Source organism: Syngnathoides biaculeatus, chromosome 19 (assembly GCF_019802595.1).
Source record: "Syngnathoides biaculeatus isolate LvHL_M chromosome 19, ASM1980259v1, whole genome shotgun sequence".
Classification (NCBI taxonomy): Eukaryota; Metazoa; Chordata; class Actinopteri; order Syngnathiformes; family Syngnathidae; genus Syngnathoides; species Syngnathoides biaculeatus.
The window spans coordinates 15837541-15855958 of record NC_084658.1 but is presented as its reverse complement, the minus strand read 5'-3'; the positions used below and the strand labels follow the sequence as shown (position 1 = coordinate 15855958).

Sequence of the window (18418 nt, the reverse complement as noted above, 5' to 3'; positions counted from 1 at the left end):
AATATTAATTGAACAATAAAATGCATGCTCTACAGGGCCAGTGCTTATGATGGGGCTAATCGTATGTGAATTATGTCATATTTGAGAAGTTTACGTCCAACTTACCTTTGCGTTTCTTCATCTTTTCGCTCCGAGACTTTCACCGTACTGGCAAACGTGCGAACCGCTCGATAACATATTTTTACGTATGTCTATAAGTTATAACATTATATATATATATATATATATATGTATAATATATACACCGACGCAATAGCTGCAAAATGCTGCCGGAAATCGGATTGTTGTAGTTATTACTTATACACCCAATTTAATGCAAACAGACAGGAATGCCGTAAAGAGAGAGCGATGCCGTTTTCCGCTCTCGCAGCTGTGACTGATGATGGCGGCCGGTCTTGATTACAGCCTCTTCCCCCCCCCCCCCCAAAAAAAAATGAAATAAAATTCTCACCGGATTCACACGTTTCACGAAAATGACATTTTTAGTTGAAAAAAAAAACTCGGAATTAAGCGAATCCGTGTAAAATTATCATCCCTGTTAAATGGCGGCACGCAGTGGTGTGTGCGGCTAATTCGGAAAAAATGACGTCACCCATAGTAAGCACCCACCGACAGGTGCATACGTGCACTTTTTTATTACTCCTAACATGTATTTTATTGCCAGTGACGAGGGGCGGACTTCTTTCCTAAACTACTTATCTTGGTTTTAAGTGTATAATACAAACTCTGTCCATAATTTGAGACCCAAAAAAATGTTTTTGCTAAATGGCTAGCATTCGCGATTAGCATTAGCGTGCTAGCGCTAACCCAATTCAGGTAAAAAAAAAAAAAAATAAACGCTACCAAAAAGCTCACCCATAAATCAGATTATGTTACATATAAGAAATAGTGTCTTAAAAAAACACTTACAGACGCTCCTCTGTCGTTTTCTGGAACGTTGTTTGGGCACCGATGCCACACTGCATCAAATTTCCAATAAAATGAACAAACGGGAAATCCGGACAATGGCCGAATGGTGCTAGGCGACGTACAGTAAATTGCTCCGAAGCGTCGCAAATATTATTGTGTTTTTTTTTTTTTTTTACGTATTGCCCTGAGCAGACATTTTTGCAATAATTGTACAGTATATATATGAGTTGCATAAATTATTTTATAAATATGCTGTATCAGATGTGTAAGGAATATTGATGTTAATCATCACTAACATGGTGTAAATAAGCTTAGTTAGCAGCGTGTCCATCTATTAACAGCAAAAAATTAAAACAAAATCCTGAGGCTGACTAATAAAGTAATGTGGTTAAACTACGCAACGGTGAATATTATTCATTGAGTAAATATTTTATGTATGTGGAAATACACAGTTTAACCTGTAGTGTGTGTAAATCCCGACAAAACCATTGAAGAACAACCAAAAGAAAAAACAAAAAAAAGTCACATTTCGTGTTCTAACACCACAATTTTATTGACAAGACGGACTCAGTGGACAAGTCACACGCAAGCTTTGTCCTTATAGACTCAGAGCCCGAGTCCCAAGTCTCTTCAAAATAAAACAACAAAAACAATGTACATAAAGACAGAAACTAAACAACCAATCGGACGAGCCTGAGTCTTGAATAACAAAAGGGTAAAGGGCGGAGTGGATTAAACCTCGGGAATGTTTCACGTCCAAAGGTCGGCGCCCGGGGGGTCTCGTTGGAATCTGCGGCGGGTCACGGCGGATTCCGTCCGTGGTTCATCCGCAGGAGATGACGGTGAAGCGCTTGGAGATGCAGGACATGTTGTGCAGCACGATGCCGAGCAGAAAGAGGAGGACGCACGCCACCAGCACCACCGTGCACACGCCCGACCACGTGGACCCCTTGGCCGCCAGCCCCGCCGCCGGCCCGCTCACGTGCCGCTCCCCTTCGCCGTCCTCCCCCTGGAGAACCGCGCCCAGCGGCCTCTCCTCGGGCACGCTCACCAGCGCCACGCCCTTCTGTCCGCCGCCCGGCAGGAAGCGGCACGCCAGCAGGCCGGGCGCCCGGTCCTCCTCGCCGGCCAGCGGAACCATGTAGCAGCCGCTGCCGGGCAGCCGGATGAAGACGGGCGTGCGTTCGGAGGCGTGCGGGATGGCCGCCACGGCCGCCGCGTCGGGGTCGTCGGGCAAGTGGGCCACGGAGAGGCCCGGCGGAAGCTTGGTGACGCCGCGGCACCACGGGCAGCGGATCTCCTTGTGGCTGCTGCGCATCTGCGACAGGCACACGGAGCAGCACGTGTGGCGGCAGTCCAGCAGCTTGGGCCGCCGCCGCGGGCTGAAGTAGTTGAAGCAGATCTGGCATTCCAGCAGGGAATCTTGGGAAAGAGTCTCCATGACAACGAGGGAAAATTTACTCCACCGGGTGTTCAGATAACGTCCCGGTCCTCGATGGTCGTTGCGCAGACAACCCCGACGGCGTCGCGGCGACGTCACAGAGTGCTCGCGGCGACATGCTCGTCCATCTGCAACGCAACACGGCAGCCGCGTTAAGGGACCGACACCAATTGAAAAGAACATTTTTTTTTTTCATAATATCTCAAATAAATCCAACAGGAGGGGACGTAGTGATTAGCTCGGATTCAAGGGGTTCTGGGTTTGAATCCGGCGAGAGAAGTGGGGTACAAAGCCAAGGCACGTGTAGACAAGCAAGAACAAAAAAAGAACAGATCACGGGGAGAAACTGCAAACGTCACATAGGAACCAGGAAACCCGCTGACGGTGTTTGCTTTATAATCGGGGAAACGTGGAAAGTAAATCAAGCGTGAGGAGCAGGTGGAATATCGAGGCACTCGACATTTACCTCGGTAATCTAAACTTATCCCAATCTTCGGGAAAAGGGTTTCTCCTCTTACTCGCGAGTTGGCCGCATTTCTTCTTCACTTTTTCCCCCCTTTTCTCCATCTCAGGGAAGCTTACCGAACAAATCCTGCAGTACCCGCATTAAGCCCTGCGGGGGGGGCAGTGTTGAGTTTGGAAGGGAATAATTGCACATCAACAGAAGAAAGATCACATTTCGGAGGATTTTAGTATGTCGCCCCCTGGCGAACGAATCGCTAAATATTAATTCGGGCTTCCTTTCGGAGTTGAGTTTTTTTTTTTTTTTTAAAATGCCAACTCATGAGTTGGTCGCGCTGGTGCGCGGGAAAACGCCGAGTCGGCACGTTGGCCGTTCCAATGGCCGCGACAATTCTTATGTCGAGGGAAAGAATCACAGACGCACGGGTGGGAAGCAAATCTGCTCTCCGTCAAGCTTTCTGTCACTCTTCCTCTCTTCCTGCGCTGTCCCCTTCTTGCACTTTTTTTCCTTTCCATCTTATTCATTCTCTACCCTACTCTCTCACGTCTGTTATTCCCGTCCCTTTCTTTCGCTTATGAATTCTTCCTTGCTCGTCGCTCGCCTTCTTTTTATCCCATTCTCTCTTTCTCTTTCTCTCTCATTCATTCTTTGAATCCTCCATCATCTTTCTTTTATTGCCTACCACCGCTTTCATCCTCTCTCTCTTTCCATCTGAGGGAAGCAGTCGGTGTTTGTGTTAAAAAAAAAAATAATAATTCAGTGAGTGCAACCGTTTCACATTTCGTACGGCCGGTTTGATATGGATGTAATCTTCATTTTAAGTAAATAATTTTCCCAAAAACATTTCTATAAAACTTGTGAAGACAAGGCACTACAAAATAAAAGACGCAAAAGTTGCAATTTATTTATTTATTTATTTATTTTAGTTTGAAGGCACTTTCTGTGGTCGGATTGGATGTGGAGCTGATGTGGCGTAACCATGACAACCGGCGATAAAAATGTGAGCCTCTGGGGGGCGCTCTTTAGAGGTCGGGTTAAAAACAAGCCCGCCGACAAGCAGATAACGATGTCATTTTTTTTTTTTTTTTACTTCGAGCTACTGTTTCGCCTTTGCGTGACCCATTTAAAACATACATGCATGCACACACATATATTCTTACAGTAACATGCAACATACAAATATGTATAGCTCCAAAACTGTCGGTTTCCCTAATTTTGCAATTTATAAATGCACGCGTTCAGAAAATGTACATTTTGGTTTTATTCTGTCAACCATTAGCAACGCAACTCCCAAATACAGATCGAATTTATTTGTAGAAAATAAAATAATGTAAAAAAAATACCCCCAAAAAGTTCAGTTTTCCTCAAAAAGTACGTCAATTTCCAGGCTCCAACCGTGACTTTGAACCCTGCGGTTTATGCGGTGATGCGACGGCGCTAGCGTTAAGCTGTTTCTGTGTACCGAGGCTTATAACCAGATGCGCCGATGCTAGCGCCGCACTAATGCTAGCGCTGCACTAACGCTAGCGCCGCACTAACGCTAGCGCCGCATCACCGCATAAACCGCAGGGTTGAAGGCCGGAAATTACGGTACTTTTACATGATTTTATTTTCTACAAATAAATTTGATTTGTATTTGGGAGTTACGTTGCCAATATTCACAGAATAAAACCGAAATGTACATTTTCTGAACGCGCGTATTTATAAATTGCAAAATCAGAGAAACCGACAGTTTTGCCGGCGTCTTTTGGCGCTATACATATTTGTATGATGCATGTAACTATAAGAATATATGTGTGTGCATGCATGTATGTTTTAAATGGGTCACGCAAAGGCAAAACTGTAGCTCGAAGTCAAAAATCAGACGACATCATCGTTATCTGCTTGTCGGTTACGGTACTTTTGAGGAAAACTTAACTTTTCGTGGGGGTAATTTTACATTATTTTATTTTCTACCAATAAATTCGATGTGTATTCGGGAGTTACGTTGCTTTCCGTGTACCGAGGCTGATAACCAGCTGCGCTCTGTAGGCCGGGAATTACGGTATATTACACCACTGACAATGTATAATATATTGTCGCAGTAGTCATATATGTGTATATATATTTTTTTTAATATTATTAGAGCATTGTTGAACGGTGCCATATAAAGTTAATTGCAGTCAATAGAATAGCAGTATAAGCTATAGCATACATACAACAGCTAAATAGTGCACTTATTTATTTCCTGTATTTCTTGTCCCCAATGTGATTATGAATAATTTGACCAAAGGGTGATCGTGACGTCATCACGTGCAGGTGGCGCACATGCACACACACACACACACACACACACATAGACACATGCACACGCACACACAAAACCTTCAGGGCCTCCCTCCCACTCCACATAAAATCAGCTAAAAGGAAAGTGCACAAGATAAAAATAACCAACCATCGACCAGCAGCTTATACACACAACCACACACACAACCACACACACACACACACAGACTATACAGTCCACGCACAAACTCGCATAGGCCACGGGGTGTGAGGACGCAGCAAAATACCTGCAAGACAGAAGCGCGGCTCGTTAAATGTGAGCCCCGCCGGCGGAAAATGTCAGCCAAATGTCACGCTAACCCCAGCCGGCGCCCGGCGTAACCAAAGCGCGCTCCAGTTCGCGTTCGCGCCGAGCTCCGGCAGGGGGCGCCACACGCCCTCGCGGATGACGAAGAAAGAGGAGGATAGCGCGACAATGAAGGTCAACGGCGCGTGAAAATGACGGTAATAAACATTAATCGGCGCACTTCACGACGCGGCGGTTTCTCTTGAACGTCTGCCAGGCGCGTGCGGCCGGTCCGCCGGGGCCGCTGGTGCCGCTTGGGCCGCACGCAGCACGCAATTTCTCCCGTCTTTGTGTCACGGTGGGGCTGACTGGGCACAGGACAATACGAGAGCGAGGCTTTACGAAGGTCACGCGACGAAAATTCAACAAAAAGCCGAAAGAGATGATATTTCATGCTGATGTCAGGACGTCATCGTTCCAAAAAATTAATAAAATAGCAAAAGACGACGGCCCGTTGATAGGTTTGATTGACATCTGGAGTCGAAGCGCTGCCGATGACGGCCGACTGGAATTTTATTATAACAGCACAATTTTATCAAGCCGACGTTTGATCGGGCAGATAACCGCTGACACGGCGTATTGGTCATATTCGTCATTTATGAGTTTTGTCTCAAAAGCTGAGGATTTATTGGCGCAATCAACTGCGCAAACGTTTTCCCTAGGACCCGATAAGTAAATATTAACGTGAGGCGGACTTGGATCCACATAATTAATCTGTCAGTTATGAAGGGAAAGAAATAAAAAATAAAAAAAAAAAGGCCAAGGAATCCATTTTGAGACGTTTTTGTACAGCTTTCAAGTCAGGCGTGATTAACCAATCCATTGATTTTGGGTCGTTGATCAAGTAGTCACGAGAACGCAACTGATTTCAGTCGGGATTTTATTTTGATTTGATATAAAATCCGAATAGAAAGTAAACGATACGAGAAGTAAGTTATGGCGTAGATACGTCCGCGATGCACGTAGACGTAATCAGGCGGGACGCAAAGTCCGACTGCGAATTGATTTGATTTCACCGCGCGCTCGGATGTCTTATCGCAAAAGCACTTTGGCCCACCTGAATCGCGATGGCCGCGGAGGGCGTACGCCTCGGTTACCTCAGCCGAGGAGATTACGTTTTCATCAAAAGACAAAAGCGATCAATAAAGCTTCTAACGACGCTCACGTAACCCGTCTCATCAACAACTGATGACCGCGATGGACAAAAGTCCGCGGTACGCAATGCTAAGCTAATACCCGGCAGGCGACTGCAAAGTTAGCAATGACGCTACCAACCGGCTTTTAGCGACATCCCGTCCAATTCACCTCACAGGGGGGGCCTCCGTTGTGCTACACCATCCAGAGAGCGTCAGGGTAAAAATTGGTAATTTTGTGTTGCAAAATTCAGATAATCTGATGTTATTGCTACATTTGGTACTGTTGGTGTTATTGTCGTTGCTATTGGTCCAGAAGTTGCAATACTTTTGGGGCGGGGGGGGGGGGGTGTTTGAAAGGGGAAGCTCTCAATTTACCAGTCAGTGTACGTTCCTATCCTCACCTATGGGCATGAGCTGCGGGTCGTGACCGAAAGAGCAAGATCCCAGATACAAGCAGCCGAAATGGATTTCCTCCGCAGGGTGTCCGGGCGGGAATTTCGGTCATCAGGGAGGGGCTCAGTGTCGAGCCGCTGCTCCTCTGCATTGAGAGGAGCCAGATGAGGTGGCCGGGGCATCCGATTCGGATGCCTCCTGGTTGGGTGTTCCGGGCATGTCCCACCCCGAGGACGACCCAGCACACGCTGGAGAGACTACGTCTCTCGGCTGGCATGGGAACACCTCGGGATCCCTAATGGAAGAAGTGGCTGGGGAAAGGGAAGTCTGGGTATCCCCGCTGAAGCTACTTCCCCCGGGAAAGCGGTAGATGATGGATGGATGGATGCCGTTTGTGTTGTTGCCGCCCCCGCCGGTCGTCGTCATCGCCGTGACAAGGCGGACGCCGGTTTCATTAGCATTCGCTCCTGGAGCGTCACACTCGTTTGTGTGCGCTTGCACTTGATTAGCGGGGATAATTGATCGTAATCATCTCCAGGTTGCATTCGGGCAGCGGTTGACTGACGACACGCGTGACTTCAAGCGCCGCCCGCTATTCGCGATCTTGTTGTCCTCGCACACGTCCATGTATTATCTATGGGGCTTATCCTCGCCGGGGTGGATTTGGAAACCCGGAGCAGCGAGGCAGATGTGCTCCCCGCTCACATTCACGTCCGCATCTTTATTCACGACATCGCCGGGCCTGATTGTTTTTCCTGGAGCAGCATCCCGCCAATTAAAGGACTGAATGATTTCGTGCTCGCGCATTGGGGAGGCAGCGAGCCCGCGAGGTTTCTATCTAATTAGCGGCATCAATCTGTCCCGCGGCGGCCGGGCGGGAGGCCTTTTAATAACATTTTGTCTTGTGTGTGTGTGCGCGAGCGACGTGCCGGCATCCCAGGTGTGAACTCCAAAGTGGGATTAATCCACAATCCAATTGGTTTAAAAAGCAAGCGCGCCGCTGGCCCGGTCCGGTCTGCCGCCTGTCAGCTCGCTAAAACCCCACCACCACCACCACCACCACCGTCGGCCATTGAGAAGTCACAACTCAAGAAGCGGAATTGATTTACTCGACAGCTGTCTTGTAAACTCGCAAGCTAACTTTTAGAAACACTTGTTCACCCAGTTTACGGTTTCCACAAAAGACAATGTCGAAAAATGAGTCGATTTACTCGAGATTTTATCACGACGAGTCCACTCCCGATCAATCAATCAATGAGATTCTGGACTCGGGGAAAGTGGACGCATCTTTTTTTTTTGTGACCCCGCTGAACTGAGTACCGTGCGACCGTGTGACGCCGCACCTTGCCGACGGCAAGGTGGCGGGCGAGGACCCGCCGCCGGCCGCTGTGGAGGTAGAACGAGGTGTTTTTTGCAGCGGAAAGTAATTTTGCCACGTGCTTCCTTTCTGATGCTGAGTCACTAATCATACAAACATTTTATACTTTAAAATACATACAAAATATTTCTAAGGAACACAAAGTAATGGTTGTGTAGCTGCGCTGAGGACACGTCTGAAGCGTCTGGCGGCGGATCAGCGCCGTCACGCGGCAGCAGACCCCCTGGCGGCCGCCATCAGCGACTTCCTTATCTTGTCATCGACACGTGTGAGAAGAAGACACGCCAGCGCCACCAGCTCTTATCCGGTCAACACGTCTCCGGGGAAACCCATCACGGCCCAACACGGACGTCTCGTTTCTGGTCGGGGAAAAAAAAGGGACGATGCGATGCGCGAGTAAATCAGCACCCGTGGCCGCGGCGCCGATTTTCACGGCGGCGGCTGGGCTGGTAAAGCGATGTCAACAAATGGCTGAAGAACGACGAGCGGCGACACCGGTAACCTCACCGCGTGCACTGGCTACGCTCACGTGATCGGAGGCTACACTTACATAAAAATAATAATTCTTTGCAGTTACGCCTGGTGCGGTGAAGCTATACTTTCATAGTCTGACAGAACCACGGCTGCCATTCTGCGCCTGCGCCCCCCTCCGACCGCCACCGAACTTCCAGCCAGATTCATCCGTAGCACGAGGACGACACAAGCTCGAGCCGGGATGCGAACCGGCGACCCCGCAAGGGTGTGTTTTTATCCTCTGCGCACCACTCAGCCTCCGTTCATTGACGTGATCCACGGCTATTTTGACTGAATGTGACCCGAAGCTATGACGTTATAGTTACACTGCGGAAGAAGGCTTAAAGTTACCGCAAAACAATAATTAAAAAATTCTACGACAGAACTCACTCCAGTAGAGAGCAAATAGAGCACGGCCTCAGTTCTCAAACAAATCGGTTTTCAAACGAAAATTTCGAGAATTTTTTGCTCCTGTTTTCAAACGAAAATCGGTACTCGAACACCCCCAACAAAACCCGGAAATAACAGAAGGCGCGCGCCAAGACCAGCTGACCCACGACGCGCTCTGTTGTGAACTCCCATCCGCCGAAAAAAAAACAAACTGAAATAACAGAACGTGCACGGATGTTGATTCGGTTTTCGAACAAATCGGTTTTCGGACTGCCTTCCAGAAGGGATTGCAGTCGAGAATCGAGTCGTTACTGCAAATCCAGCCGAGTACAAATGGCCGAAAACAGGAAGCCACTTCCAGGTTTTTCCACGTCAACAGCGAGAGCAAGCTAAACGATTTTTCCCGGAGCGACGGCTGAACCCGGTCGCCCGTTCGTCAGCGCTTACAATCCGTCCGGCGGGCTCAAAACAACGACATCGATCGTGGCCGCAGACGGACGGCGAACGACGGGAACGCCCGCGAGATGGAGATTGATTCAGAGCGCCGAGAAAAGCGCAGGCGGGGGACGCCTACGCCGCAGGTTCGCTACCGCGGAAACTCGGCGACGACAAACGTGGACGCGTGAACTTCTTTTCTTGGCCGCAGATGTGGAGGCTCAATAGTCATTCAGTTGTTTTCATTTTAATTATTACAATTTTTAAATCAGCGAGGCAACCGAGGCTTCGAACGTGTCAGTAACGCACCATTTTTGCAACTTATAAATAGGAATCTGACAAAACCATGACTGATTATTAATGACCGACTGCGCTTTTGGAAACCAGCTCTTGTCGGTTATTAGCGTGGAAAAAGTGCAAGTCAGCAGAGACACGCTTTGAACTTTGGGAGCGACATCAATTTTCCTATTGAGTAATAGCAATAAAACGTGTCTGGATGATGCAGGTTTTATTTTTGTTCTCTTCGGCGGGCACTTATCATCGTTACCGTTCTTCATATCAACTGACTGTCCCGAGCCCAAACCGTGTGGACAGAAGCAATTACAGTCAGAAAAAAATAAGGAACGTCGCGTTCCGATCGCGCTCCTCACGTTTTGCGCATTTGACCGATCTCGGCTCTGTCCCGGTCCGGCCCGGAGAGAAGAATTTTCTATTTTTGCATCTCTCCTTCGCCCCCCAGCCCCCCATCTGCCAGGTCGCGGCCCCTTTTCCTCATTAGTCAAGGTCAACGACGGTCACGACGCTCCCAAAAAGAACCAAAATCGTCGTCGTCGTTATCCTCGGCGGAGAGATCGAGGAAGCCGAGCCGGACTGCGACCTCACCTGCCCCGAGAATTTTTTTTCGACATCGACTCTCGTCTTACTCTGAAGCTTACAGATCAGCTGAGGCGTTCGAGAAAAATCAATAAATCTCTCGTTCCCGAGGAAAAAGCACGGACAGCCGGAAGCTCGTCAGCTCAGGGACCGACCGGGAGGCGTGTACTTCATGTGGATTTACTCCAAATCAATTCCTTCCTCGTTCTGCCACACAACAGTTATCAGCGCTGTGCGGTTGCCGCATTCTTGCGCTTCCGCTTTTGCTTAACTAGCCTTGCCCACTTCCTCCCAAAAAAAAAAATTAAAAAACACGCAAGACCACAAAACAGCTTCAAAAGAGTAAAAAACGGAGTTAAGCCAGGGCACGAAATGTTTGCTGGAATCTGCGGCGACAGATGGAGAGCGATCGTGGACAAAAAAAAAAAAAACGGCGTCTGGCCTTCCAGGGAACGTCGCGGGAATGCGGATGAAGCGCAGGTGCGAGCGGATTCGGGGGTTTAAACGGGCAGGAGAAGTCAAGTGGGCGGCAAGCCTCGTTAGCTGCGTATGCTAATCGGGCGACTTGGGCGTGGTCTCATCGATAGCGCATGTAGTTTTTATTCATATTCATGCATTTAAAGAAGAAAATGTAGGGAGGGCGGGGACAAAATAAACAAAACAAAAACATGGTCCGAGGTTACGTTTATGGGAGTAGGGTTTGTCAAACCTGAGGCCCAGGGGTCACATCTGGCCCGCCACATGAGTTTGCGGGGCCCAATTCGACACCCCTGATTTAAGCCACCCAAGATCACATTGGAGTGACCAGAGGCTACAGTTACCTCATTTCAGGCTGGATATACTTGATCCGAGATTTCATAGAGCGACGCAATGTTTAGCATTTAGCAGACGTTACACGTAATTGAGCAGAAACTACGTTCCCACGACGAACCAAAACCAAAACACGACCACGAATGATCCCTGCCCTTTTTTTAAAGAAAAAAATAAATAAATAAGGAAAGAAAGCCTCGGGGGAGGTCATCGCATTCCGGCACTGACAACTCCAGGGGTTTCCCTGAAGTCGGATTGGGCCCCCCGGGGGACTCTTGGACCGCTTAGCCCGCGATTTCCATCAAGCCAAAAAGGGACGCGCCTGGGCTTTTGCCCGGCCCGTTCCAAGGAAAACAACAAAACCGGGGAATGTTCGGCATGTCCTCGCCGGCTTCCAAACATCTCATTTCGCGCGCACGCGGTCCGTTGCAGACAAGGAGCAAAGACCTGGTTTAAGACTCCTTAATCCCCCACCCGGGGCAATTACACGGCGAGATTATGTCGACACTTCCTAAAAGCGGGAGCGCATCCAGCTTGTTATTCGAGGGAAAAACACTTTTTGGGGAGGAGGCCGGAGGGGGGGGTGGGGGGGGGGGGATGCTTTAAACACGTCCTGGTGTGACCTTCTATCATTGCAGCTCTCACACCCGGAAGAGCTGCAAATATTGGGATCAAACAATAACAGCAAAAAAAAAAATGACCTGCTCCTGATGACTTCCAACTTCTTTTATTATTTTTTTCCCTCCTTCTACTTGACCAGCAGCGACCGGGACAATGGAGACGTGCACGCGCAACAGCATCTTGGCATGGACGTGAACGCAACATTTCTCATACACACACACACACATAAACACAAGAGATCTGCGCGACCGGAAATGCACGCGCCAGGACACAAACAGTGACAATGAAGTCCAACAAAAAGACGAGGAGAGAAATGGTGACAATGGGACAAAAAGAAAAAGGAGGACACTCACCTCGTGCGGGGGGGGGGGGGGCGAGTGCGTCTGCAAGCTCGTCCTCGTCGTCGCGCGAACGCAACACAACAACAACAACAACAACAGGAAGGCAAGACGGGCGGGCGGACACGCGAAACCCAAATAAAAAGAGCAGCAGCAGCAGCAGCAGCAGCAGCAGGGCGGGCGGCCGCCTCTCCTCGGGCCGACACGCCCTCCCCGCCGTCGCGCATGCGCACATCCGGCGCACGCGCGCAGGTTGTGCAAGGTAGGGTTGGGGGGGGGCTACTTTTATGACGTCATAATAGCCGTCTATTTGAATTGGACACCGAGACTTTTTCCTTCTTGTAACCTGAAAAAAAGAGCGTGTCATATTTTTGAGCTAGGAAGCAAAACTAAAGAAATTATTGAATGCGGTTGCAGAAATGTGCACACCCGCCCAGAAGTGGTCATGTTTTTGTTTTCACAATCAAACAACCACTAAATAGGAGTCAGGACTCACCTGTCACTATTTTAACTGCCCGGGATTAAACCCGACTCAAGTCCAGATGTTCTTGAAGTCTTTTCCTGCCGTCTTTGTTGTCATTATCCTCGAACGCACCCACTTGTCCACGGAGATTCCCCAGGTTCAGATAGATCTAAGGTCTAAAAGAATTTCCACGGCATTAAATATAGCATGGAACACGGTGAAGACAGTCGTCAGTACCAAGAACTGAACGTCCGGCCGAAAAGACAAAAACAGTTCACGCAGGCCGACGGCAAAAGATTCGTCGTTTTCCACAGATGATGACTCTCGGAAGAACGGGCGCGTCACGCTGCCGCTCCACGTACAAGCGCAGCCGAGGATTGTGGGGGATTTGATTGAGTGGGCTTCACTCGGCGAGCATGTCAATGCGGATCGGGCACGATCGGGCAATTCGACGCTCCCACGGAAGCGGAGGCAGCGGGCCTTTGGTGCTACAGAAAAATAGGCTAAGGCGCCTGAAGATGAAATACGGTAGGGGCGACAAACGCCGCGTGGAGGTGACGACCACGAAGATTTCCCGAGAAGCTTTGGTCCCGCCGTCGCCCCGTTCGGCGTCTCACCTCCTTTTCCAGGAACGTCTGCGCCCCTTATTCCCTTCCGACTGAGAGGAAGCGGATGAGGCGCGTTTTAAAGTGCGCTGCTGCGGATGAGGTGGACATCTGCGAGGCCCGCAGATGCGCTGGCCTCAAATCCACACCCGATTCGTCTCTACCCCGCTGAGGAGGGTTTTCGGCAGCTTGTTGATGTTGAGATTATCGATCAGGAAAGAAAATAACCAGTCAAGGTTGGATCCCGCTCGTGTTTATTTGGCCAGCGGTGATGCCGATGAATGACAATTAAGCTAGCGGAGCTTGGGATCAATGTCACTCAGCGGCGTGTGCGGCTATGCTAATTAGCAGTGTCTTTCGACCAAAACTTGAACGTGTCACTAACGCTGCGCTAATTAGCTGCAACTTTGGGAAGATTGAAGGATTTATCAAGTAGTTACAAACAAATTTTGTACTTGGGAACCAACGAGGAAGATGCTTTTTGATTTATTTTGCTTGAAGCTAACGAGTTAGACAACACTACCCAGAAAAACGTGACGGTCCGGTTTAGCTGTGTTTGGTCTTCCAGAGTCACCATTTGCTTTGGAGTTGTGAAACAATCCTAATTTGAAACCCTACACTGAACAAAGATATACCGAAACCCAAATGGACCTTAAACTTTGAAATCTTCATCGAGGCGTGAATTCCCAACTCCAAATCTAAATTGAACATCTTAGTTTTACTCAGACTTCAAATACGAATTTGAAACTCAAACCCAGCCTTGAAAGTATTTTCTGGAACTCTAAAACTGATTTGTAACCCTATTTTGTACGCCTACTTAGAATTCCTCAGATTTCTTTGAAAATCTAACTCAAAACCTGCAAACGCAATCTCAAACCTTTCCCTTGATCTCAAACGCTAGCCATTGTCTGAAACCCTTCACCCTAATTTCAAAACTCTAATTTGAAACTCTACCTCTGGCTTTAAATCCAAATTAGAAACCCTAACCTTGACCCTTATTTCTCTTTCAAACCACAATTTGAAACTGTACCCTTGGCTACAAATCTCAAATAAGAAATTCTTGCTGGAGAACTTGAAAGGCTAACCCTTTCCCAAGTGTCTTGTGAAATCCTGAATCCTGATCATGATGTACAGCATGCAAAAAGTGAGTCGGGTTCAAATTGTCCGCCCTGAACATGGGCTCCCTCTCACTCCCGTAACCATGACAACAGCCTTGCAGTCTGGACTGCTCCACACGGAGCGCTTTGGAGCCGTCGCGTCCAAACGCAATCAAAATCTCCTTCTCCGTCTGGAAGGTGACCTCGGCGCAAAGTCGTATAATCGGATCCGCCGTGACGGGAGATTGAGTTTACTCCGGCTGCGGAAGGTCCGCGCCGGCCCGCGAGACGGACGCCCGGGAACGAGCGGAATCACTTTACTGGGCCGAGACGGAGGTTCTGTAAGCGGGTTAACCTTCACATCGGCGCCGTAGTCTTCCTCCTTGCGGTACGCTCAAGTGATAACACCAAGATTTGTCTTTCGTCTTGATCTGCAACCGAGAGGTGAAAGTGCATCCAGACAGAACGGAGTACGCAACGCGGTCTGGGGAACACGGCAGCACCTCTCACACTCAGACCTGAACTGCCCCAGTTCCCGACTGGAGAAAAACCTGGTGGAACGAGACATTTTACCAAGACGTTCTAATTATGCGATCACATACTCCACATGACAGAGCGTTTCTATGCACCCTTACAGGATAAATGTTGGTATTGCTCATTTTTAGAAGAGTGCCCAGGCCGGCTCGCAATGTTACCCCGCTTGAGAGTGGCCTCAGGTGGGACACCTTTGCTGAGCAGGCCCCTTCCAATCCGCGGTTCTTTTTCATGTTCAGACAGTTGAACGCAGCCCCAGAGGAACCCACCCACGTCCCGTTCTCGCCCAAGAGGGGCCTCCGAATAGAGTCTTGGTCTGATCCAGAGCTAATCAATTTCAGTTTTTTGTTTCAGTCTTCTCTACCATCATTTGGATCTTGAATCGGGATCTCCTTTTACAGGTTTAAACAATTCCATTTTTGGGGACGTCAACGACCTCGGTGAATTCTTCTTGAGGCTTCAATCTCTTCACACGTTGAGATGTCGTGAACATTTATAGGTTTTCCGCCGTTTGAGGGTTAAAAGCCGGCGCGGGCGTCGGCGCCGCCGCGGATGCGCCCGCCCCGGCGCCTCCTCCGTGCCAACCGACGTCTCGCTAAGCACTTTTCCCCCTCCCCTGCCGCACTAATTAATTCCCCCCTCATCTTTTCTCACTGCGGGTGATGAATGACCGCCGGTTAATTTGCTTTTCACTTTGGACACTTTGGAGCTCGGGTGAGGGGAGGGTGGGATGAAGATGGAGTGGAGGGGGGGGGGGGATGACGGTGACATGCGGTGGCAGAGGAGGAGGAGGAGGAGGAGGAGGAGGTCGCATTAACATCTTGGAAATGAAGAAGAAATTGAATTTTGAGGGCCGGCAGAACTTTTTTTTTTTTACTCTGCAGGCCCAGCCCTTCACTTGGCTTCCATCTTACCTGGCTTCCCCTTTTCTTTACTTTCCATCATTCTTCCTTCCTTGTTCACTCCCCCCTTTTCCTTCTTTTCTGCCTTCCCTCATCCCTCCCTTCCTTTCATACTTCCTTCCTTGCTCCCAATCATTCTTTCCAACCCTCCATATCTTACCTTCATTTCATTCTTCCATCCTCACTCCCTCCATCTTCCATCCGACCTTAATTTCTCCCTTCTGTCCCCCCACCCTTAAAGAAATTGAGCCACTCTCACACACACCTGACATTTCTGCTATGCCTGTGCGTGATTTTTTTTTTTTTTTTTAATCTCATTTGTGCAGCATCCGCAGGCCTAACGACCTTTCCATGAGCTGCGTGGTCTCCGCCGGGCCTTCCTACATCTATTTCGGAGGCGTGACGGCAAACGTGCGCACTCGAACGGGTCACCGCCGCCCACCGATCCGCGGGGGTCTCCCGGATGTGGCGGCCGGCTGGGCTGAGGGATTATGGGAGGATAAGAAAGAAGGGATATTCTATCAGCTGTGGGCAGGCGGGCAGATCAACTTCTTCGACTTGGACACCAACAAACGTGGGTTAATCCGTAATCTTTGCATCCGAGGATCCCACAGAGGAACGTTCGGTCGTCACGGCAACGAGGCCTGTTGCTTGCAACTCAAAAGTGTGCCCGAGTGCTCCTGCGGACAAATGTCCAAAATCTCACTTGAAGCCCCAACCCTGGCTTGAAACCATACTTTGGAAAACCCTCACCCTCATTTGAATTCCCAATCCCTTAAACCTGGTTTGAAACCCTTACTCGAAAGTCAGATTTGAAATCCAGGTTTTAAACATTGATGGGAAACACAAACCTCATCTTGAAACCGTGAGGTGAAATCCTAACCCATCCTTGTCACCCTAACCCGAAACACTAACCCCAATTCAGCACTCACCCAGGTTTGACACCTGGCCGTTACCTTCAAATCCAAACTTTGAGCCTCAAGCATCTTTAGCTGCCTTGCTCATCATCACCATCATCTCGGTGCACTTCCTGCTTGTTTTGCAGGGGGGGGGGGGGGCGGTCACGGAGCTCTCTTCAGTTACCAACAGAGCTCATCTGTCTAGCGGAGGAGGTTCTTGAAGCGTCTCGGGGCGGCAGCGCACGTACCGCTGATGCATCGGCGGCCGCCGCCGCGGAGAAAACGCTGAGCCGGCAGCCGAGTCCGCTTCTTCTTTCACGCTTGGGCGCCGTGATGGAGCTGCTTTGGCACCGGGGTGTCAAACTCATTTTCAACGCGGGCCACATCGGAGTGATGGTTTCCATCAGAACGCCGTCACGACTGGGGAAAATCACCAGTGGTCCTCAATAATAGCATTTTTATCCCCAACATCCTCGAAATGGTGAGAGCAAAACTTGTTCCAGACAAGTTTGACTACGAAGGCACCTGCAGCACCCGGCGCACAATTCATTTCATTAGCATCTCTGCCAAGTATGATGTATTTTTGCACCTTTACATGATTCAGAACATCAGATGCGGAGCAGTTACTAGATTTCATTTCTTTGTATTGACGGTTTCTATGTAAAATTGCAGAGCGATGGTGTCCAAGTTCCTACGGAAGGTACCAAACGCGTCAGCCGCCCCTCCGCTACGAAAGTGTCCCTCTGTGGTGATGTCGCGCTATTCCCGCAACGAATCACAAAAGATATTGAAACACAAAGGTGGAGTCTGATGCTGGATTCGCATCTCATCCATCTGCTGCTGGTAACGACCGCCGCCACCTTGAGCGCGTCCTTGCTCGCTCACACGAGGGTGGAAGGTCCCTGAGGAACGCCACCTGCTGCCTACTCAACAGAGCTTGCTTCCATTGAGCCGAACAGGAGGGCTTAAACAGTAGCGGGTCGTGCATTCGGTACGTGTGCTTCTAATCGGGATTTACCGGACTTCGGCTACCTTTTCAAATCATCCAATTCCGTCCATCCATCCATTTTCTTTGCCGCATATCCTCACGGGGAGCGCTGCAGCCTAACCCAGCTGTCGACGGGCAGGAGGCACGGAACACCTTGAACTGGTCGCCAGACAATCGCAGGGCAAATGGAGACAAACAGCCACGCTCACAATCACACCGAGAGGCAATTTAGAGTGTCCGATTAATATTGCATGTTTTTGGGATGTGGGAGGAAACCAGAGTACCCGGAGAAAACCCACGCAGGCACAGGGGAGAACGTGCAAACTCCACACAGGCGGGTCCGGGATCGAACCCAGGTCCTCAGAACTGTGAGGCCAATGCATTACCAGCTGATCCACGGCGCCGCATCATCCAATTCCAAATATTGGGAATCCAATAAATCTAACATTATCATCAAGTATCAATAGTTCAGTATCAAACACGTTTCCATACACAGAGAGGTTCTGGGACTTCCCAAAGAGTTATTTAATCTTAAACTGTGTCCAAGGGGAAATAAAATAAAAAAAGTTTAAAATCCAGCCATAAAAAAAGCTGGAAACAAAAGCTACATTTTTATATT

The 18418-nt window shown here is 49.2% G+C and overlaps 1 protein-coding gene across 2 annotated transcripts; it reads right to left on the bottom strand.

Annotated features, from left to right (window-relative positions):
* Positions 1-1444: 1444 nt before the first annotated feature.
* Positions 1445-12567, bottom strand: rnf152 (ring finger protein 152). Of its 2 annotated transcripts, none has more exons than XM_061805284.1 (2): positions 12327-12567; positions 1445-2478 (listed from the first exon to the last, which is right to left on the bottom strand). In XM_061805284.1, the coding sequence occupies exons 1-2, from the start codon at positions 12544-12546 to the stop codon at positions 1733-1735; spliced, it is 966 nt and encodes a 321-aa protein (XP_061661268.1). In that variant the 5' UTR covers positions 12547-12567; the 3' UTR covers positions 1445-1732. The 2 variants fall into 2 exon arrangements, with proteins under 2 accessions (XP_061661268.1, XP_061661269.1); XM_061805285.1 differs by lacking the exon at positions 12327-12567 and adding an exon at positions 2817-2958.
* Positions 12568-18418: the final 5851 nt, after the last annotated feature.

Bases quoted from the DNA above. Each gene is read 5' to 3' on its own strand.
- rnf152 (XM_061805284.1), bottom strand. From the start codon at position 12,546: ATGTGCGCATGCGCGACGGCGGGGAGGGCGTGTCGGCCCGAGGAGAGG. The intron at 2,479-12,326 runs GTGAGTGTCCTC...GTTGCGTTGCAG, and splicing joins CCCCCCCCCCCCCGCACGAG to ATGGACGAGCATGTCGCCGC.